General features: G+C 45.1%; 1 protein-coding gene across 11 annotated transcripts in view; it reads right to left on the reverse strand.

Moving 5' to 3' along the window:
- Mtd (TLD domain-containing protein mustard) overlaps window positions 1–27,868 on the reverse strand; it is a 186,224-nt gene that overhangs the window by 86,688 nt on the left and 71,668 nt on the right. For 2 of the 11 annotated variants that reach the window (XM_076810637.1, XM_076810639.1), the window contains exon 1: window positions 13,320–15,043. The exons of 5 other annotated variants lie outside the window; for them this stretch is intronic. In XM_076810637.1, the coding sequence (XP_076666752.1) occupies window positions 13,320–13,903 (584 nt within the window). In that variant the 5' untranslated portion in view covers window positions 13,904–15,043. Of the gene's footprint in view, window positions 1–13,319; window positions 15,046–27,868 lie in introns of those variants that run through there. 4 more of the 11 variants (XM_076810636.1, XM_076810638.1, XM_076810641.1 and 1 more) reach the window with 4 other exon arrangements.

Here is a 27,868-nt window from a genome sequence, read left to right on the forward strand (position 1 = left end):
ATAACATGATTGAGCGGGCGAAACTTCTCCCAACAAATTTCCGACAAATTTTTCCAACTTCCAGCTGCTCCGACACCGGCTGAAACGTTCCAACTTCCACCTACCCTTCTACCTTACTCGAGCATTATTCAAGCCTTCCCAGCCAGGCTAGCCTTCCTCGAGCAACCCCCGCGCAACGCGAAATGAAAATAAACGGACGGGAAGCATCGACAAAAGGATGGACGAGACCCGCGGATTCGTTGGAGCGCGGAGAAGCGGCGCTCCGCTGCCTGCGCAGATTGCAAATGAGCGTGGACACTTTCGCTAAACGAATCTGTAAACAGACGTTTCCCCGACGGCGCTAAAAATAGGAGAGGCTGCTGGGAGCCTCGTTATTTGAAATGTACCCGGCGCGGGAACACGCGTGTCCCTGCCAAGTCGAACTTTCAACCAAGTCGCGGGGACTCGGCGATTCCCGCGGCCGAAGCCGTTGCGACATCCGCTCGCACGGCTTTTCTCCTTTGACTAGCCGAAACACTCGACATATAGAATCGGCTGCGCGCACTCCCATTTCCACGCGCGTAAAAGTCCCCTTCTCTTTTACGACTCGCAGCGTACGCAGCTCGAAAGAAGATTAACCTGGAGAGGAAGCGCGCGATGAATAATGCAGCTGCTTTGCATATTTTCCTGGCGCGCTGTTAAACGGAACCAAACCGAGGGGATTAGACTTGCATTAATCCCGATCCCTTGCTCTTACTTTTAAATAGCCTGGTGTTTAACGCGCTCGTGGATTATGCTTGGGGGAGGGACTCAACGCTGGCAGATGCGGAGGCTTAAACGCTACGGGAGCTGTATCAATTCGAGGCCCGTGCTTCTGCTTTGGAACTTCGCCGTGGATAGGGGAAATTCTGTGCGATAAGGCCTTAGAAAGCAACAGGTATTACTGGACTCTGTTGAGATCGCTAGCGCAACTCAATTCTCTGAATATTCTTAACTAGCGTCCCCAAACTCGGCTTCGCCCGAGATACTAGCGTGAGTAATTCAGGTTTATTAATATCTTTTAAGGAAATTAAGTATTTTGGAAAACAGCTTGATGCATTCGTAATATTTCGGAGAAGATAACATTCTTGGTATAATGATTTTCCGACATTAGGATGAATTTTTGTTGCGCATAAAAATAACCCCACGAAACACGCAAACACTTTTCTGCTTTATATATTAAGATACACTGGTAAATCCAGGACTTAGAAGAGCGAATGCTACCGGAAGGGTTGCATTGAATTATGATCCAGGAATTAACTAGGTATGTTAGCCTAGGAGAAGTTCAAATAGGAGCGATGGATAATATTTGCCATCATTGCTCCGGCAGGTGATGCGCAACAACAATTCATCCTAATGTCAGAAAATCATTATACCAAGAATGTTATCTTCTCCGAAATATTACGAAGAAATCAAGCTTTCTTCCAAATTACTCAATTTCCTTAAAAGATATTAATTCTAATAAACATGAATTAGTCACGCTAATATCTCGGGCGAAGCCGAGATGGAGAACGCTAGTTAAATATACAATGCTCTAAATATCCGTATATCTGCTCACGAAAAATATCGATGTATGTATTGACCCAAGCTCGTGCAACACTCGCGTAAATATTTAAATAATTAAGAATTATTTTCTTGCATCTATAGTACAAACAGTAGCCCATATAATAATAAGAAAAATACGAAACGATCAGAAATGGGGACGGAGATGAGCAGAAATTGTGAAATTCACCTTACAATCAATTCTGAATGGAAATGAAAATCTTACAGTTGCATCAATGGACGCCGCAGCAATTTCAACGCGCGAAACATCAAGCGAGACTAAAGAGAACTCCGCCCCTCGCGGGTGATTGCATCGATTGCGTTCCCACAATCCCCTAAGAGTTTCCCCGGAGGAAAGTATCGTTACGTGGAATCGCGGCGTCGAGAGCAGTACACGCACTCGAGACACGTTTCAGGTTGCACGGGCTTTGTTCCGTGAAACCAGTCCCCGTACGCGCTCGATCCTTTCTTCTCTCATCCGGTTCGACCGGCATTCCTCCCCTGGCCTTTATCGCTCCCAAGTGTTTCTCGCTCTTCGGGCACACCCAGCGATCAGGCTTATCGTTCGAGCCTGCTAATAATCGGCCACGTAGCCCCCGGACCACGGTCCGCATTGCTGCACGGCTCGCGGATTCGCGGCAAAGGCTGCAGCGTGCACCGAGATCCACGGCTGAACCAGAGCGCGACGCCCGCGATCCGTGTTACAGAGTCGCGGCAGACGCGTGCGGTTCGGGCAACCAGCTCACGCGTAAGCAGCGTTTTCTCACGACCGCGGCGAATTCGTTGCCCTGGCAAATTGCGCGGGCTGCGCCAGCTCCTTTCTCGCATGCAAATTTTACGCAGGTGGATGGCTACGCTCGGTTTAGCGACCCTAGAGGCGCTCAACGCCAGTCGAGCGCAGGCTGAGGATGTTGACGCTGGTGACTGCGGTTGGAGATGCTTTCGAGGGTACAAGGGAGTATGTATGTACGAGGTTTTTAATGGGGCGTGGAATTTGGTAGAGTTTGGAGTTGAAGGGGCTGTAGTGGAGGTTGGAACTAACTGCTGATTACACGTGGCTGGGGGAGCTGCGAAAATTCGCTAAGTCATAAGTGCATGTTTGAATTCCATGGGGCAGATTTGCTATTAAGGGGTTGTACCTAGTCAGGCGGTCGAAAAGAGGCGAGTATTTGTGAATTTTTTTTTAAGAAACGGAAGCATATATTTTTATAAAACTTGTTGCGCTTAAAAGAGCGACGTTTAAAGAACATTTGGTAATTTTTGCGTGGAAAAATATTTACGATTATAATAAAATAACAACCCACATCCAAGAAGCCTTTTTAAAAATTTGAATTTTGCACGAAAACATCAGGATTTCAACTCGGTGACTTCTTAATTTTTTTATGAAAATCTCGAATTTTTACGGACCCTATAAGAGGTTTGCCCCGAAATGGCACACGTTTTACACATCCTGTAATTTCTTCCAAGTCGATCTGAACCTCAATTCGTTCGCAATCAGGGAAAAATGAAGAGTAACAAATATTCGAGGAAAACGCGTTTAAAGTTTCTAGACAAAGGCGACGCTATAGGTTACCTCTCGACGTTTTTAGCTGCCAAATCTACAATTTAGCGAATTTTACTGTAAACCAAGCGGCATTTTATTCAGAAAGGATAGTACTTTCGGAAAATGCAATTAAAAATCCATTTTTCGACTGCCTAGTCCCCTTAGCGATAGCAATTATTATCGTATCGCGTCGTAAATAAACGAACTTGTACGCAATCGTATGGACCAACCGAATACTTTTCAGATTCCTGAGTATCGTCCCGGGTGGAATTGCGAGTATTTCGACACCAGGCGAGGCGAGCGAGCACTGCTGCAGCGAGTTAATCGTGCATAACGAACGCTCATATGCGTCGGCCGCACGCGATGTACAAATTAGTCACGTGTACGTCTATCCACAGGCAAGGAAGAATTAAATGGCCCCGCGTGTAGAGTACGTGTGCAGGAATGCCTTGTACTTTCTCAAGTGTGTGTGTGTGTGTGGGGCTGTCGTGCACAGGTGAACGTCACTTTCTCAGAGCGTGTATACACGCCCTTCGCCAATGGATGTCACTTTCTCAGGGCATGCACGCGTGTCCATCGCTTAGGAGCGTCGCTTTCTTGGAGAGCGTGCACCTGCACACCGCGTCGTTACTCTTTTAGGGCGTGCGCGCCAGTGTCTCAGAAATAAACGTCACTTCCCACCGGATGAATGTGTGCCTCTTTTTAGACTTGCGTACATGTATCTACTTGGCTGCTTGTTGGACACGATCTTTAGACAGAATTAGAAGTATATACATTCTTATTCTGCCGAGCACTATTTCTTGCCGATCGCTCACGCGAAAAGTTAAACGAAATTCATGTAAAGTGTATCATCTGATACATAGGTCTGGTATTGTTTTAAATTATCAATTATTAAGTAGTTAAAAGAGGATGGCGTATTGTTTGAAAGTTAAGAATCAGTAAACAAGTGACTATTCGAAGCGACAAACTTCATTTGCCATAAAAATGTGTCGCAAGAAATTAGCCCGCGTTATAAGTCTCCTAAAGTTGTATGTAAATTTCGTGTATTCTAATTCCTTTCCCTGTCCTATTTTTACTTCTTACATGATTTTTAAGAAAATTTAATACGCCTTTTCTTTGACATTTGTGTTTCAATTAATGTATATTATGTATAATAATATACTCGGCAAAAAATAGTGTCGAGCATTGTAATCTTTAGAATGTTTGATTGTTGAGAGGGGTATAGGGGAGATTGGGGCTAGATGTTACAGGGGCAGGTTGTTGCAAAGCAGAGTAAATTTTTTTCGCTTGAACATAGTGATGCGCGATATTTATCGATAGCTGTATATACCGATATGTATTTGTTATAATTTTTATCCATACTTCAAACACTAATTTGGTCAAAACATTGATAATTTTTACTGCACCTTCTTTCGTTTAAGCTAATTTAAGCTAATAATTTTCGGTCAGTAGAATTCAGTATTTATTTTTCATACTGTTATATTGAATGATGCCCATGATGTTTCTTATTAAAATATAAATTCTAGTTCCCATCATAAGATGTTGTCCATCATTCAAATACTAGATAATATAATATAATAAGTAAATTCTTTTGAATTTTTTACTTCAGATGATCGACTTTCGAGCAGCAGTGGTCACCGCAGAAGCCTTTTTTTAAAGAACCTTCGAGTGATGGACAATAACTTAGTTATTAATAAATATTTTCAAATAAAAAAATTACGATGCACGGTACTAGATGCAATCTTTAAAAGGAAAAAAGATTTTTTGAGAAATGTGTTATAGCTTTTGAGTAAAAAATTTCCAAAGACCACCCTTTTTTCGGCCTCCTGACTGAACATGACCCCTTAACCCTTAACTGGTATACTGTTTTTGGCAAACCTGACTGGTATACTGGGGTCGTGGCAGACCCCAAATAAAAAAGGGCACAGAAATTTGTAAAGTCGACACTAGAGCAACCACTATGAATATTTTCTTCTTAGGTAATGCAGAAAATAATAGAAGCGTAGAAAGTTAAACTATTATTATAAAACTAATTAGAAATTCAGTTTACCAACTTAGACAACCGAAAATTGTACATCGAACTTTGGGTGCTTGGGGTCACGGGCGACCCCAGGATGCCAGTTAAGGGTTAAGTGAGAGTCATTGATAGTATTGAACATGGAATGCAAACAAAAAAAATCTGAAAATTGTAACAACCAGCCCCGGTCTCTTCTACTTACACGTTCCTCATCTATTATACATACAAGAGCGAGCTACTTTTCCAAGACGTAAATGAGTTTCTCTGTGACGCATATATACAGGCGTCACATCGTAATCGCGCGCACATTCATCCGCGCGAGACTAACGCACATACCTTCACCTAGTGAAGAAGAAACTTAATAGGCAAGTTTAAGCGGCAAGCTCCAGGTTAGCACGAACAGTCTAACCCAGTTTACAGAAATGCGAAGTTCAACTGAAGGGAGCCGATCGCTCTAAGAAATCGTTCGACACGCGCATTCCATGTGCGAAATTTCGTTTCGCCAGAAGTTGCGATTCGCCAAAGCACAGATTCGGCGAAGCTGTTTGTTTGCGCTGACTCCGCTCGTCGGGTCGCAGCGTTTGTTACAACGGATCGTACATACGGGTACAGAGGGGCTTATCGCGTTTGTTATTCAACAGGCGTCTGCTGCCGCGGGGCGGGGCGCGCGGGGGTTGCGCGCTGCGCTTTTCTTCGTTAAACTTTTGACGTCACCGGCGCACGTGCGTTTTCGGTTTAACGGTGCATAATGAGCCTGGCCGACGGCAACGATCCGCCATTGGCTTTGCCGGGTGCGAAGAGCGGACGAATAGATTAACCGATCATCCAGCGGCGGACCTGCCGCGACCCTTCCTACGATCCACCCCCCCAGTTTGCTGGACTCGAGCTGGAGCTGAACGGTTCGGGATGCACGGGAATTGCGACGATTTCGGGAGCTGCCGTTCGACCGTTGCCGAAGGTTGCGAATTACGTAAGCAGCACAGACACTCGAAATTGGTTCCATGCGCGACAACATCTGTTTCTAACGCCCGAGCTCCTTTTGTACGCGTAAACAGACGCGCGCGACGCATGTATTTATGCGTTCCATCTCTAGCGACGTTGCCTGGCTGTTGCAATTTATTTTTATCGGCCGGCTTAACGAGCATCTGCTTACGTACACACAGGGTTTCATTAAAATTTAGAGCTGAGCTGCGCGCGACGTAGAGCGGGGATGTTTCGCCCCTGATTGAATATCGTACGGGGGAGGGAGGGGCGGGAAGCGTGGACGAGGGAAATTGAATTTGACGCAAGATCCTGTCTGAATAAATCGAGAGCCGTGACCAAGTCAACGTGGACTTTTAATGCCAACTCTATTTGCTAAAAATACATCATTATGTCAGGCTGGCCTCGCGGACACTGTAGTCGAAAAGAAGCATTCGTCGCGCTGAGCTTACGAAGCCGCAGAAATAAAGCGAGAATCATATGTTAACCGCGAACCGACCGAAAACGAATACTCGGTTCCCCCTCGGAAATAGAAACGTTCAACTTGTCACGTCGGATTTGTATACCGAATTCGTCGAGCCTCTCCTTGTGCTCGATAACCCCTGGCTCTCCAGATTCCACGAGAAATACAAATCTCGCTGGAGAAATCGTTCCTCCCCGAAAAGCGTTTGAAAGGGAACGAGGGTGGATGAAAGTCGGGGGTGTTTCGGAGCGGACGACAGCCGAGGACACACGCGGCATGGAACTGGGAGGCGTGTATACAAAAGTGCAAACTCTGTTGGACATCGACTGCGAGGGAACTTTTCTCCGACGCGACACAGTCTGCGGTCCTTCGGGGGGGACTTCGTTTTAAAGTCAACTCGCCTAGCTGCGCCGTGCATCTGACAACCTATTCTTCCCTTTCGTCGAGAAACGCGGAACGACGAAACACGAAGAGAAACTTTCGCCGGGGTAGCCTGACAGAAGCACTGTCAACTAAATAATAAAATATCTCATCGAGCCCGCTTAATCATTGTAGAACGAACTTTTTGGATGTCAGAAGGCAGCCTGAGATGCGCAAGGTTTAACCGTTGGTATCGTGAATTTTTTATTCGACCCAGAAAAATTCTTATCGGTACCATTTTTGTCCACAGTTCATCGTAAGGGTAAGCAAAAAATTCGTGATGTAATAATTTTTTGTATAAATGAAAAGATATGGATATAACAGCAGTGTTACATCATGCATAAAGATAAGTGTGTATTATAGCCAATACGCGGTTTTGCAGAATGTTAGACTAGTGTTACGTACATTATTATGTTCGACATCAAATTTATTTGCAAAGGAAGTCCGAAATAATTGGGAGAAAAATTAGCATTGACGTGGTATTTTCAGTAGGCCTGGCGAAATTAAGAGTTTTAATCAATAATACGGGGCAGTGTGTCACAGTAGAATTTCTGCGGATGTATTTCTGACCTAAGGACACTTGTTAGATATGGTAATAATAAAGTAACGCTTTAAAGTTCACGAAAAAGACCCCAAATGGCGTGCATAATTTTTTCAATTCGTGTAACACGGGTGTTACACTACTATACTAATTGTAAGTAACGGATTAATACCGGGTTCCAGGCCACGGAGCATTTTGCGATTTTGTTTCCTTGGGAGGGAAAGGGGTGGAGAGGCTAGACGATTGAAAGAATTTTTTTGTCGCACGGGATATTGTTACCTTGTCTTTGAAAGAAAGAGGGAGAGAGGGAGAGAGACAGGGAGGGAGAGAAAGAGGGAGGGGGAGAGAGAGAGGGAGGGAGAGAGAGGGAGGGAGAGAGAGAGAGAGAATGGCGACCAAGGCTCTTTTTTGCTGACGAGAAAAATTTAGCGAGAAAATTGGGTTGATCCCGCAACCTTTCACTTCCTCGACAAAAAAATTGGGAACTCGTTTCGCGTTGGCAACCCGGGCCGCGTCGGGTTCCTTTTTTCTCTGCGACGAGCCCTTTTTCTTTCCCTCTCGTCGCTCTTATCCGACAGCCAGTTGGATCGCGAGTCATTGATACTCGACGTTTTTTTCTGCTCACGGATCTCGCGACGCCCTGTCGACTTTATCGCCCCAGGAAACGCTCCACGTCGGGGTACGTCCTTCAATTTCATGCAGATTTCGAATTTGCGGGGGGAGAGAGAGAGAGAGAGGAGAGGAATCATATCATCCTTGAAGAAGTGAATCTCTGAAACGACCTCCTTTTTACGAGACGCATTACTTTTTCCCCCTTTTTATGGTAATAGCGTATTTCTGGGTAATTCCTTTTTTAAGATAGTGGATTAAGTAGTAAATTTTTGATGGAGCTGAATAAGTGCTTGGAAGCTGTTGGAAATTTTGATTCGTATCATAATACAGGGGAGGATTTTCTTTATCTTGAATGACTTTGATTAATGAAAGCTTAAAGTTTGAGCTTGTCGGGGCACCCCACTTAAGCTCGGAACCAATCAGAAGCAGAAGAAGAAGGAGGAAGAATTCATCGGAACCTCTTGTAACACGTGAGAACCGGTCGAGCGTCTTAAAATAGCAATTTATAATCCTATTTGCTTTTTTCCTGTCTAACTTTTACTTCGTCCCTGGGTTTTGCGCTACGACCAGGAATCTTTCAAATCTCCTTCTTCTGTTTTGCTAAATTTCTTGCTGCAACTGCTCTCCTTCCCCGCAGGGAGCATCATACAAGCCGAAGCTGGTAGAATTTACGGAATAAACCTAACAAGGGAAGATCGCGAAGCCGAAAATTCAAAAAATTCTGAAACTTTGCGAATATATAGGGGATCTCTTCCTGATCACAACGCAATTTTTGTTTGCTGCCCAAATTCACTCGAAGGGGGTGAAATTAACCCCTGAAAATTCGTAAATTTTTCGAATTTTGCGTTATAACTCGCGAACAGTAAAAGATAGAAAAAAAAGTTTCAAGACAAAAGTTAATTCTTTTAATTACATTTATAATTTGGTGTAAAAATTATTTTACACTTCACGAGTTATAACACAAAACCGGAAAGTAACCGGATTTTCAGTGGTCAACTACACCCCCTCAGAGTAAATTTAAGCAGCGAACAAAAATTCCATTAAAATCGGGAGGAAATTCCCTACGTATTCACAAAGTTTAAAAATTTATTGAATATCTGGGTTCGGGATATTCCCTTGTATCACTGTTGCAGCAAAAAAAAATTATTACAAATTCTAACTCGATATTCAGCCTCGAAATTGGACCGAAACAAGGTGTTGCTAAGGCGATACTTGGAACAGCGATAAAAAAAAACACTGTTTATTTAGTTTGCAACGAATCGGCTGAGTAACCGCACGGCGAAGGTTACTTTTGTTATGGAGATTAAACGATCGAAACGCTGCTATCATGTGATGCCAGTAACCATCGAGTGATGTCAACGTTGTCAATGACGATCAATCTAGGAAGTAACGATCGGTAAACGAACGACTAATCGTCGGATTAAACGATAGACTGCCAGTAGATAATCCATCCACTCGGCTTGCATACTGCGCACAATTCAAAACGATGTGAAAAAAAAATACGGAATCGTAACGAACCTTCGACAACTCCCAAACTATACGTGGATCCTCGCGTCGTACAAATAAGGGGACGTATGCAAATACGGCGCGACGGGGAATTGGAGAATTGGAGAAATCCCGGGCGGAAACTGGGAACAGACACGGCGCGGCGTAGCTGGCGAACTTTCGGCGCAATTCGAGCACTTTTATTGACACGATCGTTCGTTCCACTTAATTAAAGTGCCCACGACGGTTTAGACGACGAACGGAAGTGAGTCGGCGCAGGTCGACTTTCGCGACTGGGCAACTCTAGAGAAATCACGGGGAGCCAGGGAACTTTAGAAAAGTTTCCCTCGTGCCGGAGGAGGCACGGCGCGGCGCACCGAGGATCGATAACGCGTCGTAAATCAATCGTGCCCTCGCTTCCGCGGAGGAAGACTAGATTCATCGATAAGACGAGGAAAGTAGGACTTTTACTTTTCAAGCAGCTCGCCAGGAGAAAATCGCTCGAAATCCCGTTGGGAAGGCGCGATGCAAAGGCGCTTGTCGCGCGCATTGTTACGCGCGTAAAAAGAAACCTACAGTGGCTCGCATTAACCCTTAACTGGTACACTGTTTTTGGCAAACGTGACTGGTACACTGGGGTCGTGGCAGACCCCAAATAAAGGACACAGAAATTTGTGAAGTCGACACTAGAGCAACCATTATGAATATTTTGTTCTTAGGTAATGTAGAAAATAATAGAAGCGTGGAAAGTTAAACTATTATTATAAAATTAATTAGAAATTCAGTTTACCAACTTAGACAACCGAAAATTGTACATCGAACTTTGGGTGCTTGGGGTCACGAGCGACCCCTGGATAGCAGTTAAGGGTTAATATTCGGACACTTTTTAAAATCGCATAACTTTTTTAGAATTGGTCCAAACGACTTGAGTTTTTTTTGAGAAGCTAGAAGGATTAGTTTGCTAACTGACGCGTTTCGTCGTTTTGAAACAAAATGTATTTCGTTGGAGTAGCGATAAGAATAGTAAAGGTCGATTTTTAAACATTTTTGTGAGCTTGTAATGAAAATAAAAAAAAAACGTTTGTAGATTGCAGTAAGTTGTATGCGTGCCTAAAATTTCATCAAAATCGGTTAACGTTGCTCCGAGCTACAAACGTTTAAAGATCGCAGAATAAGGTCGAGAATCGCAGATTTCGGGAATTTTCGCGATACAACTTACTGCAACCTACAAACGTTTTTTTTTTAATTTTCATTACAAGCTCACAAAGAAAAGTTTAAAAATCGACCTTTACTATTCTTTTCGCTATTCCAACCAAATACATATTTTTTCAAAACGACGAAACGCGTCATTTAGCGAACTAATCCTTCTAGCTTCTCAAAAAAACTCAAGTCGTTTGGACCGATTCTAAAAAAGTTATGCGATTTTAAAAACTGTCCGAATATTAATGCGAGCCACTGTAACTGTCAAAGGGGCGCACGGGTGGACGTTGGCGTCGCGACGCCCCTGTCTCGTTCCTTCCGCGCGACTACGCCACGCAAACAGTGCGCGACGGGAAAATTCGGTTGATAAAACCGTCACGCGCGATATTTGCCGCCTTTGACAAGCGACATCGTTACTTGCCTGGTTTACAACTTCCACCTTGCCGAGCCGTATAAATATTTGCCCGACACACCTGCCTCGCGACGTTCCCCTCGAAATCAGTGGCCTCTAATACATAGGCTAATAGCGGGTAGAACGGCGACGAGAGTGCTGCGCGTTATTCAACTATGAAAGAGGAATTGTCTATTCGGCGGGAATTGTTCGACGATCGAGCGCGTCGCGAGTGAGAAAAGAGACTGCAGCGGAATATATATCGTTCCCATTTCAAGCGTATCCTCTGCTGCGTAAACAAAGCTATTGTCTCATGACCCAAGAAGAATGATCACGGGAACCGGTCTCGCCAGACACCATCGCGGCATCGACAGGAACTGTATTCAACAAAGACCTGGTCCGGAGAGTCCAGATGCAGGCCGTCGTTCTGGTTCACCTTAAGGGCGGAGCTTGGGGTAGCGGGGCAAAGAAACTGATTTTTTTTTGTTGCATAAATCAATAGTTGAACATCGCGGTAATATGTTCCCAAAGCCGCGAAACGAAATTCGAAAAATTAAAGCGGGTATAGCCGGTTTTGCTAGATAACTACTCTGTTATTTGCCGCTCTTTTTTAATACAGTTTTTTATTTATCTACCTTAATCTGATAATAGAATATCCTGAAAGTTTCAGAAGGATCGATTAAATACTTTCTTTAAAAAAAATTCCCGAAAAATGCGTCGATGTTCAGCTAGTTTCCCCCTTAAAGGGGAAGGAAGGGTGTTTTCGGGATTTTTTTTCAACCGAACAACGCAAGTAAATCAATGTATTGCTTAGTATAGTTAATATGTACATATCGAAGGGTAAGAAACATTTTTTTTCAATCAAATTCATAAATCCGTTTCCTGTATACTCTTCGTCAAAATTTGCGCTGCGGCAAAGTCGTGCTTGTCGCGTTGACAGTGCCCAGGCCATATGGTTAAAAAAATATTTAGAAACTAGAAGTAGTTTTTCTAGTAGGAGCCTATCTCTATTACGTGTCGATGAAAAAAGGTCAAAATCGCAAAAGATAACAAAATGGCGGACCACTGAAAAAAATCATGTTTTCGGGGTACAAAATTGGGGAAATGTTGATAAAAAAAATAGAAGCAGGTCATTAATTGAAAAAAAAAACTGATCGTCACGTAATAGCGACGGGTTTTCCGTACAATAAATACCCTTGCTCATGTCGACTGAACGTATAGTTTTCTCTGCAGACTGTCAACGCGGTTGAAAAATGCCATTCTGAGGAAAACGCGTTCAAAGTTCCGCGCGGCTCACAAGGGAAAATCCCAAACCCGAAAACCCAAAAAATTCTGAAACTTTGTGAATATATAGAGCATTTACTCCTGATCACAGCGCAATTTTTGTTTGCTGCCCAAATTCACTCGAAGGGGGTGAAATTAACCCCCGAAAATTCGGCTATTTTCCGATTTCATTTTGTAACTCGCAATCTGTAAGAGATAGGGAAAACGTTTCAAGTCAAAAGTTACTTATTTTAATTAGATCTACCCTTTGTTGAAGAAATTACTTTACAGTTCACGAGTTATAACAGAAAATCGGAAAATAACCGGACTTTCAGGGGTCAATTACACCCGCTTAGAGTGAATTTGGGCAGCAAACAAAAATTGCATTATAATCAGGAGGAAATTCCCTACATATTCACAAAGTTCCAGATTTTTTTTTAAATTTTCAGGTTCGGGATCTTCCCCTGTCAGTCGCGCGCTTGACACCGCTTCATGGAAAGTACTATATCTCCGTTAACTTTGCGAATTTCTCCATAAAATTTGGAGAGAGCATTCTTGAAACGTACATCTTTAAAAAAAAAATAAGAAAAAGAAAAACCTCGATTTTTCCGATATTTTTACAGTGGTCACCCCCCTTAAATACGCGCCGCGGTGGATTCGAGCGAAATCCTGTTAGTAGTGGAAACAAAAGGAAAACTGCGTGACCTCAAACCTCCATCCGACTCAACGAACACCGAACATTGACAACGACAGCGCATCCCACGATCGGCCCTACGACAGGCTTGCCAAAAGACGCGACAGGCGAGGGGGGCATGGGCGCAGGATCCTGCGAAGGATAAATACCTGGCGACGGAATCCGGCACGAATATATTCCACCAGGAGGGACGTTTCTGCCTGGTCTGCGCGTAGAGTCCGTCGGTGCTGCCGACTTGCGTCGGTACGCCAGCGACCCCCTTCCTCCTCTTGCGATCGAATTTCGGCGGTTTCGCGAGGGGATGCCAGGACTTCCTTCGGCCCTTCTTCCCCTCCATGTCCGCCACCATCCTCTCGTTCTCCAGCACCTCCTGATTCTCCTCGAGCAGATCCTGGGACACGTAGAAGACAGAGCACCGTCTGCCGCCCTCGCTGCTCCTCCTCTTCTCTTTCTGCTCCTGCTTGGCATTCTCCTTCTCCTCCGCCACGCTGGCGCGCCGCGCCCTGTGGAACAGGCTATCCCTCCGCGCCTTCAGGTCCTCCAGCACGCTGTGCCTCCTCCCTTTATTATCCCGCAGGATAACGTTCGAGTCGGTTCTGTCCACGCTGCCGATCAGCTTGGCGAACGACGACTCCTCCTCCATCGTCGACGGGATAGAGTTGGTCGAGGCGTACTTGGTGGCCGAGTGACCATTGTTCTGAGGCTCGTTGCTGATGTACATGTTGCTTTCCATGCTACGCGATCCAGCGGACGACGATACACCGCCACGCGGCCAGGAACAGTAGGCACGAGAGCTCCCCGCGGGATCACCGGGCGATCACCCGGGGCCTGCGATCATTTTCCTGGCGATCATACCGAGGGAAACACGGAAGGTGCCCGCGCGAGCCGCCGCCGTACCGTTAAGGCGCGATCGGCATTATTCCATTGCCGGTGAAAGCAGCCACGGCGGCGTACCGAGTGACCGCCTTTTCACTCCTCGTGAAACGGTGCCCCCGCCTGGCTGGCCTATCCGGACACCAGCAAAACCCGCGGTACACACACCGACCGACCCGTCCGTATGTATATATATCGCGTATCGACCGGACCGAGCAGTAGGTGCAACGGCTGGCGAGATCCACCAGCAGATCGTTGACCTCCGCGCAGGAGAATCGCGCGGAAACCGGCCGAGCCAACTGCGGTGGCTTTTTGCCCCGCCGTTTCTTCTTCCCCGGTTTCTTTGTTTCTGCCCGGCAGTCCTTTCGCGGCGGCTCCTCGGAAAATCGCTAGCCGTCCAACCCCGTCCGACCTTTGCGAAAGAAAATTCTATTTCCCGGTCGAACCTCGCAGGAAGAACGCTACCGGAGAGACCGTGACACCACTAAAAACAGCGCGATCCGGGCTCCTTCCCTCGGCGGTTCTCGCGGATCCTCAGGATCAAACTTTTATTAAGCGTCGCTTCCGTTCACAGTAGGGATCACACAGTAGGGGGAACGCTTTCAGGTTAACGACTCTCGAACTTTCCGATATCGGCGGCCACACCCCCACTCACCGTCGCCCCTGTTCCCTATTCTGCAGCACTGCACGATCACCGAGGAAACTCCAGCCCGGCCCGATCTCGGCGGCGGAGCCGAACACTTTCGTACGTTCTCATCGCGGTACCGATGGCTGGCTGCAGGACAGACGGGGCTGGGAACGAACACTTCTCCGGCCGCCGATCCGAACGTTCCTTCAGCGAGCTCCGAACACTTCCCGTGAATGTTCCCGTTGCTCTATCTGCCCCGGGTTGTCCGCGAGGAGTTGAGCGATCGCTTGCGACGAATAGGGGGCTCGAGGGGAACGCGCGGCACACTTGAATCGACAGGCCGTCACCGAGAAACGAGTATCGTAGCGACTAACCGAGAAGCAAGCCGACCGCTTGTATTTATACGCGTCGGGGCACTCGGCCGAGACTGTCTCTCTTCGGGCGCATCCCCCACCTCCGCACCCGACGTACAAGACCGCAAGAGGCACGCATCGAGCACCGCAGATTTTTCGATTTCGCCGGCTTCTGGGTGATCGGATTGGGGTACTGTTTAAGCGGGTTCCTTCCGAAGGGAAGGATCCTTTGAATGGATTTTTTTCGGGGTTCCTGGGGGGTTCCTGGTGTGCATGTATGTGGTACGTCGCATGCGAGGGAATTATAGTACCGCGGCTGTAATTTGCCAGCTGTTATGGAAGGTGGTGATAAAGACTTGGGGCTCATCCGTTTCGTTTGTTCCGGGGAACTGTGTGTCCCGAGTGCTTAATCTTGCGACAAGGTGCTCTTGAATTTTTGGAGCGCTTAAGGAGCTACGTGAATTCGTTTTCTGGCGTGAATATCGGAATATTAGAGCTTGGTGTACGCTAGTTTTCTGGAAGGATCATACTACGGTCCCCTAGAATTCTGGAGAAGCGTTATTTGGAAACGATAATTATTCCTGGGAGAATTACGCGAACGTCTGTTGCCTCGATTCAACGTGTGTTTACAGAAGATCAGCGACGCGTACAGATGCGAGAATCGGTAGCGCTGGCTGAATGATAACAGCGACGAATATCGCTTGTGTTTACCCGTAATGAGAACCAATTTCGAGCGTAACCAGCAGCTTCTCGGTAACGCGGGCGGATCGTCGTTTCGTGAGAGATTAGGAGAAGGGAGAGACGTTACGAAATTTCGATACCGTTTATCGTCTCTTCCATGGAATTCTTAAGCCTTTATCCGAACGAGCGAGCCGAGAGTTTGAACGCCGCGAATCTGTTCGAAATACATTTATCTATTCGGGCGACTAATTAACATAGGCGTTAGGGCTCCGGGAAGGTATCATCAATCTTCTTGAGCGCAGTTAGGCGCGCGACACCTGAATTCCGTCTGGAGAAACGCTACAGCAGCTTCTACACGGCTCTAAAGGCTTCCCAGTGTCCTAACGCATATTGCAAATCACCCCGATCATCTTCGCAATTTGTAGATCCTATGATTCCCAGTAGCGCGCCTTCGATTACAACCTCTCCGGCTGCCAATCGCGAGATTACATCCCGTCGATGTCATTAAAGAGCGGGGAATACGTTAACGACAGGACACGTTGCTCGTTAGTAATCGCGCGGGACGAGCAGCTCGTAAATATTTACCTAATGAGGCACGGGCACTCGGAGAGCTGACGCCTGAGCGCAACCCATTGAAACAATGACGCCTCAAGCTGAGCCGAAAATCTCGCGTAACGAGGCCTGTGGACCGGGCATCGCAAGCATCCGCGATGTAACTTTTCCGCCGGGCACACTTGCCAGCCTATCTCGAGTGGCGATAAAGATTCTCATTGATAACGGGTGATAAACACCGTGAGCATCGCGGATTAGCTCCTCCATAGGCAGGCTGCACAGAGCAAACAACCGCTGCCGCTTGGCGCGAAAATATAGGAAGTTACCGCGGCAAAACAGCTTTCCAACTATATATAACAATCGTAAAACGATCGTAACTCATTTCGTAATCCAGCCCGCTTGACAACGCGTCCCCAACGCTCCTTCGTCGCTCCGACGCGGAGGACTCTGGGATCTCAGTTTCTTCTGTGTTTCTCTGAAGGCGGTTGGGTTGTTAAATTTTTACTAAATGGGAATTCGCAGTGATGTAGAAGGAATGGACCTCGCAGCGTCGAATATCACACTCTAGGGGGCAGGCTCGATTATTTATACCGAATTAGCGGTGGCGGATTTAAGAAAAAAGGCCCAGGTGGCAGATGTTCTGATGGGCCCATCTTTCGGGAAAATGAAAAGTTACTTTGCTAAAAAGGGGCAAGTACACAGAAAAATATAGAAAAAAATATAGTTAAAATACTAGCTAATATAATAATTAAATTCTTTTGAATTTTTTATTTCAGATGATCGACTTTCATTTTTTTTAGAGAACCTTCGAGTGATGGACAATAACTTAGTTATTGATGAATATTTTTAAATAAAAAAATTACGATGCACGGCACTAGATGCAATCCTTAAAAGGAAAAAAGATTTTTCGAGAAATGTGTTATAGCTTTCGAGTAAAAAATTTCCAAAGACCACCCTTTTTTCAGCCTCCTGACTGAGCATGACCCCTAGAGAGGTAACTCGTCATAAAGAAGATGTAAAAAATTTGTTTGCGATCAAAATTTGCAGAATAATTGATTAACTCTTTAATAATAAATCAACCAACTCAAAAACTATTTAAGAAAGATATTTCAAGATGTTTAACTATTAGTAATTTGTAATTAAATATATAATGCTCTAAATGTCCGTATTTCTGCTCATGAAAAATAGCGATGTATGTGAATGTAAATGTTTAAATAATTTAGAATTATTTTCTTGCAACTATAGTACAAACGTAACGCATATAATAATAAGAAAATTACGAAATGAGCAGAAATTGGGACAGTCACCATTTATTGGAGGGAAATAAACGCGCTTTCTATTGACGTACTTGTTTTTATTAAATACCTATAACGATATTGTCAGAAATGGACGCTAAACGAAAGTGTCCCTTCTATAGCACCTCTCCCCTACTGCACAAGACACGCATTCGGCGAAAATATCGCTCTACCGAATGCGCAATATCACCCCTTGTACTTACTTTAATTACCAATTGCCCGGAGCGTGCAGTATCAATTGAGTTTAGTGACTCGGCGGCTCGAGCACTCCGCGCCGATCGCAATTTTTGCATTGTCTAAGTATTATCGCTTACGAAACATTGTTTACCGCGCCGTGCGCAGTTACGTTTCTGGCACAGTCAGCGAAACACCGCGGTGCTCGATATTCGCACGTGGAGGAATGGGACTGAATGCATCGCGGGCTGGACTAATCGTCCTTGAACCATCGAAAACGTTCCACGTCTGCTGAAGTGTCTAGATAAAATTTCTCTTCGAATGAAAACAGCTTCAACTGCCGAACACCTCCCGATAAGATGGCAATCGAAATTCGCTCCGAGGCCGCTGATTCCAGTAGCCTCGAAAACCTCCCTGGCGATCTCCGCGACAATCTGCAGCAGCCATCTTGAAATTCATCGCGATTCGCCCATTCATTCTCTCCCATTGAACGCGCTGCTGAAGATAAATCTATCAAAGCAGAAAGATGCTGCATCTTGTATATGAACCTTGGACGACCAAAGATTTATGTCCTCGAGCAATTTGCGATCGTACAAAGCGAAGTGACCAGCGATACTGGCGGCAGCCTTCGGCACGGTTGTCCAGCTCTGTGCTCGAAATTTAAAGAAGCGAACCCTCTCGACCCAGTTGCCACGTAGCATTAAAGCCGGGAATCCACTGGGAAGCTAAGTCAAGCTAAGCTAAGCTAAGCTATGCGATGCTACGTTAACGTAGCTTTTGGTGGAAACGGTTCCATGAGAATGTATTGAAGCTAATTTTTTTAAAGCGTAGCATGGCATAGCGTAGCATCGCATATCATAGCTTAGCTTCCCGGTGGATTCCCGGCTTTACTCTGTAAAGCTTAGAGCCCACGTTAAAAACTGAAACGACGCTTCCGACTCCGCCGCCAGAGGGCCGTCGACCGATCCCGCTTTCTCGCTAGTTCCCCCTCCTATACCCATTTCTATAAATATATAACGGTTCCATAAAAATGTATCGAAGCTAACTTTTTTTAAAACGTAGCATGGCATAGCATCGCATAGCTTCCCGGTGGATTCTCCCGGCTTTAACGATTGGCCGGCGAGGTGAAGCGAAAGCTCGCTAGGCTAAAACATAGACAACGTGCAAACCGGTGGAAACAATTGGCCGGTTCGTCCGCGGCCAATTAGAGAATTGCAACGATGAAAATACCCGCTCGCTCTTAATTCGATTCAGCCAATTAGCCCGGCTCTGTGGCAGCAACGTTCGTGCGGGACAGTCCCCTTCAGCCTGGCGAATTTCTGCGCTCGCAAAAACATAGACGGCCCGCAGAGCGGCGAACGCGACGCGCGGGAGACATTCCCTACCACCTGAAGGGTTATACTCGACCAGCCTGACCGCTTCTCGGCCTCTTCATTTCCTTCGAACCCCTAGGCGACCCAATTCCCCTTTTCGTGGCGATCCATCCCTGGGACCTTTCGCGGGGATCGGCCTCCGGCTTGCCTCTCCAACTAGGTCAAAGTAGCGCATCGCAATGAAGAATCGCCGCGTCACGTGCCCGTGAATGGAACGTTTAACAACGCCGATTGCATAATCGAATCGCGCCAAGCTGTCGTTGCAACGGAGCACGAAATCTTGGTGGATCGAAATGTAAAGCGACCGCGGATGTGTTAGCCAGCGGTGTGTTGCGTGCTTCGACGAGGATGCCGCTGTGAAAAACGGGATTACGGTGGATCGCGTAACGCGGATATTAGCGAATTGGTAATTAAAGGGTGAGCGAAAGAAATGGCGGTGCGTGGGAGAGTAGACTGGCAAGTGGAGGGGTGCGCGCTCGAGAAGGCTGTCGCGGAGATTGCAGCGCAAACATTACGCGGGAGGGGGATGACGAAACGCGATAAATGCGCTTAAAGAGGCGCAAGGGAGGCTGCACCACCCACGCCTCTCCGCTCGTAGACTCGTGCTGCTCGCGACCCAGGGCCTATCGATTCTTATTCTTATTCCTCGCTTTTAAGGCACGCGATATGGACGCAGCCCCGCCACCCGCCGCGGTATCAATCCCCGGGAGTTTAGTATTCCAGGAGAAACGTGAAATTTCCGTGATTCAGATATTCCACGTCTGGATCCCCGATCGCGGAACTTGATTCTGAGGGGTGAGGCGGATCCGCGGAAACGCCGACTTCCCAGGCAGTCTGATGGAATAATTTCGAGCGTCTATCTACGATGGCGGCCTTATCAGCGGGGCCCCGCTTATCGCCGACCTCGCGTACCCAGGGACAGGTTTATGGCTCGGCTGCTGGAATCGCGGGCGAGTCTGTCTCCTTCACCTCAAACACCATCTTTTCTCCGCGCAGCGTACAGCTTCTACGCGGTTAACTATGATCGAACGCGGAGGGACGGCCTGCCCCCGTTGCTCGTCACGTCGCGCGCAACTAAACCCCCTAACTGGTCCCGCTAGCAGGGCGTAGGGGCTGCGCAAACACAGAGGGACCTGATCTTTCTCCGTGCTACGTCGCAGAGGCGGACCTGGCACACGAGCAGCCGTCGCGAAGCTGCGATTCCAATTCGCGGCACGTGGCCGCGCGGACAGGTAGCGTTGATTCGTCAACGGGGCGAATTTGTTTGCCGTCGACGCCGCGACGGACCCACGATCGCGCTTTCGAACGCCAGGCACGTTCGTTTATGCTTTTCAGGGGTTATTGCGCAGACGTTCTGCTGGAAGAAAGTGGGAAATCTAGTAAGTCGGGGGAAATAGTTGTGACGAAACGATTGGCGAGTTGGAATGCAGAGCGGAGTGTAAGCTTGGTTTTGGGCCTGAGCGCTTCGGGACGACGCAAAAGGCACTTGTCGCACGGGCGTTTGTGTAAATTACAGGATCATGGAATTGTGTCCTGTGGTGAGAGGGGGGTTTTATGATTCTAGTTCGAATGGAGTGGCTTGTGTATTCCTGGTTCACGAGGTTATCTTGGACGTTGCCTTCGCGCGATGCTTCTTAAACCACCGCTGAGAACCGTCTTCTGGATTTAATTAGAGTGCTCCTACTGTGTCAATTTCATCGTATTTGTGGTGAAATGAAGAAAAAGAAGTTAAGTCTCCTTAGCATCCAATCTTTGCTGCCTCCACTGTTTCGACTAGTGTTCCTGATTTCTCGATATTCTTTGTTTCTCGAGAAATCAGAAATCAGATCATACTTCTCGAGAAATTGAAGGAAGAATTTATTTATCAAAAACACAAGAAACCTTTAACTAATTGTTCATTCCTGTCCAATTTGCACAAAACTTGTATAAATGAAAAACAGATATTAAATATAATTGATATATTTATTTATTTATTTTATTAAATTTGTGCAAAGTGAAACTTTACATTTTTATTTTAAAATGGTTTTTCATCTGTTTCTTTTTTTGTAGAAAAAAAAATTTATAACAAAATTTTTTCGGTTAGGGGATAATAGGGGTAGTGGAGGATAATAGGGAATAGGGGATAAATTTTCCCACGTTAAAAAAAATATAAAAAAAATTATAAATTAATTTTTTTTAACGTGGAGAAATCTTCAATAGGCACCCCGAACTAGGGTGGTGTGGAATTTTCGGACACATATTTACTTATTTTGGACATAGATCCATCGTGCCAAGGCTCGTCAAAATACTACTAAATCTACCACATGCTGCGGGAAATTCACTGGCCATTGAAGGAAAAAACGTGACAACAAATATGACGTTGCTGGATATTCCGCGCTTATTTTAAAACACAATCGATCGACGGAGTAGCAGATCGCCGTGCATCCCATATCATGTACAGTACCAATTCGTACCAGCTGCGATGGTGTGTACTCGGTAGCCATTATCTGTACCTGGAAGAATTCGCAAGGAACGCAAGAACCGGTGGAGGAAATAAACAAACTAGAATTTCCTACCCGACCTAGCAAAGACGATTTCATAATTTCACCGCGTCGTTTGCAACGCCAATTGCAAAAGTGGCGTGGCAAATGGTAGCAGAGGATCGAAGCTGATCAAAATTGTCGCGTTTCGCAAGTGGCACGTGGTCGGGTGACAGTGAAAGTCGTCGGCCGATAGAACATGAATTATGTCGTTGTACTTTTGGACTTCGTGACGTGGCCCGATTCGATCGAGGCTCACGAGAATTCTTTATCGTAGATCTCTGAAGCACGAGGTGCTCGTAACGTTACAATTAGGCTTACTCGGTTAAACTCCGCGATATCTGAAGTACCGTCGGATGATCTCCTCCTTTTCTGTACCAACGCTATGACGACGTGCTGGATTTCTCTTGTTTATTAAGCAACCGGGCTGCGCATCGCGGAAACAATTGCACTCGCATCGCGAATGGATTATTGCGCCTTGCTATTATCAAAGGGACTTTCGCAATCGCTTCTATAGAACGGCGGCTTTTGGTAAAAAAATAAGCCAGCTCTATCGACTCGACTGATATCTCAAATCTGATGCAATCGTTCAGATTATTTCTGTCGCGATTGTGATGAATTCGACCATTTCGATCCATCAGGTTGGAAACGGTTCTTAGAATTCGTGGCACTCCAACTCTGCTTAGCATCGAAAACAAAGGGCGATTAGAAGCGAGCTTCGGGAGATCAATGAAATTAGTCCCATGGACTTAGCGGTACCACTCGAATCGCCTTATCGGTTTCGAAGAATATTTACAGGGAGCAAGACACTTTAAGCTTCGAAGTTCGAGTTCCATCAGTTGTGCTGTTCAACTCTGTTGCTGGTTTTATGGAAGGAGATTTTATTCTTCTTCCGATAGGGGGAATTTTCGATTAAATTTCCAGGCTGAATGGCCAGGTCAGGAAAAGTTTTGGTGACAAAATCCGGATGCAGTATCGACTGTTGGCCGAGCATTATAGGAAGACAATTAAGGCGGAGACCACCTCCATCGACCTCGGCGCGCTCATCTGGTGAGGGACAAGGCAGTAACCCTTGGGCACAAGAGCGGTCCTCGAAATCATGAAGCCTAAGGATTTTCAAGGCCTACGTTGCAATGTTTTTCCGCCGATGCTAGTGTCTGGATTTCGTCAGCGTTGTACGTTGGATCGTGGGAATGTTTAGGCTTGTCCTCCATCTCGGCCATTCGAGGGTAGAGGGTGAAACCTCTATCCAGCGTTTAAGCCGGGAGTAGGCGCGCCAAATAACTTACGTTAGTAGGCGCACGTCGGTCATTTCGACCGATGGTAATGTAATCAGAAATAACTTAATAAAATGACTAAAATAATATAAATAATGCATAACACTGTATTTTACTTATTTCAGAATCGTTATACATAAATAATTTTCATTTTTATGATAAAATGATTAATCGTATTATAATATTATGAGTTCTGGAAAATTTATTTTTATAAAAACGATACGTTGTAATTTATTTTAAAAATAAAATGTTATATGCAAATTTGTGCGAATGCAAAATATAAATTTATATTGTCTATTTATCAATTTGTATTTATCACTTGATTTTTAATTTTCAATAATAGCAATTATCTAATATAATTTATATTTATATTTGTTTTTCAAAAAATATACTTATAAATTTATGGTTTCGTAAACGTATTAAATATTTATATTTTCCTGAGAGTAGGAACTGCATCTTGAAAATAAAGAATAACATCTCTACATCTGATATCTCTATATCCGCAGAATCAATTTCCGAATCTGTATCGTAATAGGATTACATAACATAATCGGAATCTCCTGCGGAATCACTGATCTCGTCTTCTATGTTTTCATTCAATAAGAAATCTCGGAAATTAGTATCAGCCATGATTGCCACACAGTATGCGTCGTACGCGACAGACGAAATGAGACTAATGTTAGCAGGCGCGCTATGGTCGAAAAGAAGACCAACGCGTAACAATGTATGATTTAAAACCTACACGTGTGCACTAAGTGTCGCTCCGTAACATAAATAAGTCAAGAACTCCTTCAAAGGGGAATAGCTCCACGGAAAAAGTAGACGGTCGAACGCTTTGGATCATGTTCCAAAACATATGAAATCGTCGGTCGAAAAGACCAACATGCGCCTACTCCCGGGTTAAAATAAGAGTCTTTTTCAGCGCGGAGAGTCAGTTCTCAGTTTGGTCTGAAGCTAGCAAGTCTAACATAATTCGTGCTACCGAAGCCCCAATCCCAGTTGTAAACGACTTAAACGTCATGGCATAAAAAGGGACACTATTTTATAATAAACTGTAAGGGCTTGCCCGTCAGGGGGTGTACATGGAAGGCATGGCGAAAGAAAGAACGCATGGTGAGGCATGCGAGTACATTGTCGGGTTAACCCTTAACTGGTATCCTGGGGTCGCTCGTGACCCCAAGCACCCAAAGTTCGATGTACAATTTTCGGTTGTCTAAGTTGGTAAACTGAATTTCTAATTAATTTTAAAATAATAGTTTAACTTTCCACGCTTCTATTATTTTCTACATTACCTAAGAAGAAAATATTCATAGTGGTTGCTCTAGTGTCGACTTTACAAATTTCTATGTCCTTTTTTATTTGGGGTCTGCCACGACCCCAGTATACCAGTCACGTTTGCCAAAAACAGTATACCAGTTAAGGGTTAATAAACAATTATTACAAGATCAAGTCTGAGTGTGTTTTTTGAGTTAGTTAGTCTCCGATAGTGTTTTCAAAACATTTATATAACCATAGATATATCTGACTGTTAAAATTCGTGACAATTGCTTGTCGAATTAACGGAATATTTTCTGTTAAGGCTGCATCGACAACGAAATGGCGATTCTGTCTGGCCGAAAGCGACGTGTCGCATATCCATTACAACACACTGCTTCGCTTACAGAAGCCTGCGCACGTTTCCAGGTCCCAGGGCCTTCGCCATATTAGTCCAGAGCAGTTTTCGATTCGTGGTTTCCATTCGCGCGGCGCGAAGAACAGTCGGCATGCGCGTATCATAAATAATAAATCGCTGACACTACTTAGGTGCCTCTGGGCACCGCGTAGGCGAACAATAGTGATCGCCATTCTGCTACGTTCCACGTATCAATAATAAAACAATTTTAGGTAAGTAAAAGCCTATCCGAGCAACCTTCCCCTGAGCTTCATCACTAATTCGTGCATACAATTCACGCATCAATCACCGAAGAATAATCAGACTCGCGAAAAACATTACTCACCTAACCTTAATGAGATGACAACATTAACGAGACTTCCACCTTCGCGAGTGGAGCAGAATCTCGTTAAAAGAAGATAAATCTCGCAGCTGCCTGAGTAAAGTAAGTCCCAAAGTGCAAGGGTGGCAATTAATCAGGAAGCCTGTACAATTCAAGTAGCAATTCGAATATCAGAAATTTCCAAGGTGTCGCGGATTTGTAGCCTCCCAGATTCTACTAATGCGCAACTTCCAGGAGCTTCTAGTCGGTATAGAAACATCATTTGCTATCTCTGTGCGAACTTCCAGCAATTTTTCCCGGTCCAAGTCGGCCAGTTCGTGAACTCCCGTACCTAACGTTAAATTCCTTGCTCATCTTCAGATTCCTCTGCAACTCCATCGCTCAGCTTTCGAGGATATGTAGCTCGAAGGTGCTTGCGCGACGGAGCCCAGCTTCTGAACGTCGCGGCTCGGCGTTGAACTTCGAAACAAGCTCGATATAAATTACCCAGCTAACGAGGCGCTGGAAATATTAATATAACGACGTTTAAAATAGCGCACAGACGTCGCTGCACGATAAACAACGCTGAATTCCGCTGGAAACGGTGCACGCTACGGGAACAAGAGCTGCAGCAGTCGCCGAGCGCAGAGTCGTGATCGGAATACACGGTGGGACGCTTTGTGACTGGCATAATTACTCGCCGCGTAGATAAATGAAGTTAATGGACGCTGGTGACAAGTGTGCTCGTTTCACAGCTCCTTTACACCACCTCCCGTGCACGTCCACGATCTTCATAGAGGACAAATAGACGATCGATCTTTTGAAGCTTGTTAAGGAAGCTGGAGGATGGGTGCTGCAGAGTAGCGAGACGAGTGTTTAGTCACGACTAGGGTTTGAACACCGGTTTTTATTCACGAATTTGTAAAATTCAAAAACCGGGTTTTCAATTTAAAAAAGCGGTTTTATATGTTAGAATTAATATGCAGAAATTAATTAATTATTTAACTAGAAACGTCAACATTTTGACTTGAAACTCGCCTCGGACACGAGCATAGCGTAGTATGTAACAGTTTACTCATTACCGTAAAACAGTATTCGTGAGTTCATATTTTCTGAAGAAAAGCACTAAATGGAATAATGATTTATAATTTGGTACCACTGTAAAAAATTTATAGTTTGTAAGGATTTTAGTTTTCTTTTTCTTTCATTTTCTCTTGTATGCACTCTATTTTATTCTGTTATATTTTTGTAGATCCATAAATATTAAATGAACTAAAAAATTGTACGGGTTTTAGTTAATTTAATTTTTATTTATTTGGATTTGTATGGATACAGTATATTTTACTCTGTTATATTTTTGTAATTACAAAAAGATTAAGGAAACTGAACGTTTTTAAAATAAGTGCAAATATTTATTTGCTATTTTAATTATATATTTTTTGTGAAAATTCGAAAACCGGTTTAATCGGGTTTTTGGGAATAGTGGAATTCGAAAACTGTTTTTTTTTTCAAAAGTCGGTTTTTGTACAAACCCTAGTTCCGACTGAGCTCCACTCCTGCTCCTTTTTATTAGAAGAAAGCGTTCGATTCTGAATATTTAACAGTGAACTCTATGCATATAGTAGCAAGATGAGTTTGCAAGTGATGGAACAGGGGAAATGGATTTACAGATGCCCGATTACGGCGCCTAATTCCGTTTCACCTCGAAACTCGGTACAGATGATTCGCGCGAATGCTCCCCAACTGCAACCTTCGTTCCCCTTCTATGGAGACTTTACATCCACTTTACCCGAAGGGACAGGCGTCTACGTTCGACTGCCGTGTCTACCTCGCGAATCGACGAGATGGAAATTCCATTGCGGATGACTAATGGTCCACGCGCGCGCAAGTATCAGTTCCGCGGATCGGTGTCAATGGTCTCCTTGCTTCAGTCTCGGCAACTGAATAACAAATGTGAACCGCTGTTTTCGAAAACAGGGAAACGATATTTTTCGCCGCTGAATCATCGCGGAACTGATACGTGTGTGTAGACCTTAGCCCGCAGCAATGATGTCTCGGATTTTCATGATATCTTCATGACTCCTTCTCTTCGCCTGCTCCGTAGAGCCGTAGGAGAACGGCCCCCTCCACACCTACTTCGCTCTGATGAATTTCTCCTCCGAGTGCTGCACTCTCTCCCTGCCGGGTCCCGTGCAACGCCTGCAGAAAAATAAGTGGGGGACCCGGCTGACCGGGGGCCCGACTCGTGCGGCTCTCGGAGTGGGGAAGTTCGACACTCCTGGTATAGTGCCTATACGAGATACAGTGACTTCGGTGTGAAGTCACTCAGCGGGGTCTTACCCGACACCCTGCTGGGTACTGGCCGCTAAACGTGCCCCCCTACTACCTCTTGTAGGACTGTATTTAGAGAAGACCAGGACAAATCTAGAGCTCTAAGGCTCCAAGGCTAAGTAGTGGAGAATTTATGAATCAATATAATAATTAATCAAAGCTTAATTGATGTCTTTTAATAATGATAAACCGTATCTTGAATTTCTGTTTTATTTTCTGTTAGGGCCCCGGTGATTTCGGGAATTTTCGCGATTCTCGACCTTATTCTGCGATCTTTAAACGTTTGTAGCTCGGATTTTGATGAAATTTTAGGCACGTATACAACTTACTGCAATCTACAAACGGGTTTTTTTTAATTTTCATTACAAGCTCACAAAAAAAGTTTAATAATCGACCTTTACTATTCTTTTCGCTATTCCAATCAAATACATTTTTTTTCATAACGACCAAATACGTCACTTAGCAAACTAATCCTTCTAGCTTCTCAAAAAACCTCAAGTCGTTTGCACCAATTCTAAAAAAGTTATGCGATTTTAAAAAGTGTCCGAATATTAATGCGAGTCACTGTAAGTCACTGTATCTCGTACAGGCACTATATACGTATCCAGGTCTGGACTCGGCATTGGATTGGCGCGCGGGAGAGTGAAGAAAGTCTGGCGGTGGAAATGT

The sequence above is a fragment of the Andrena cerasifolii genome, chromosome 4 (genome assembly GCF_050908995.1).
Source record: "Andrena cerasifolii isolate SP2316 chromosome 4, iyAndCera1_principal, whole genome shotgun sequence".
Classification (NCBI taxonomy): Eukaryota; Metazoa; Arthropoda; class Insecta; order Hymenoptera; family Andrenidae; genus Andrena; species Andrena cerasifolii.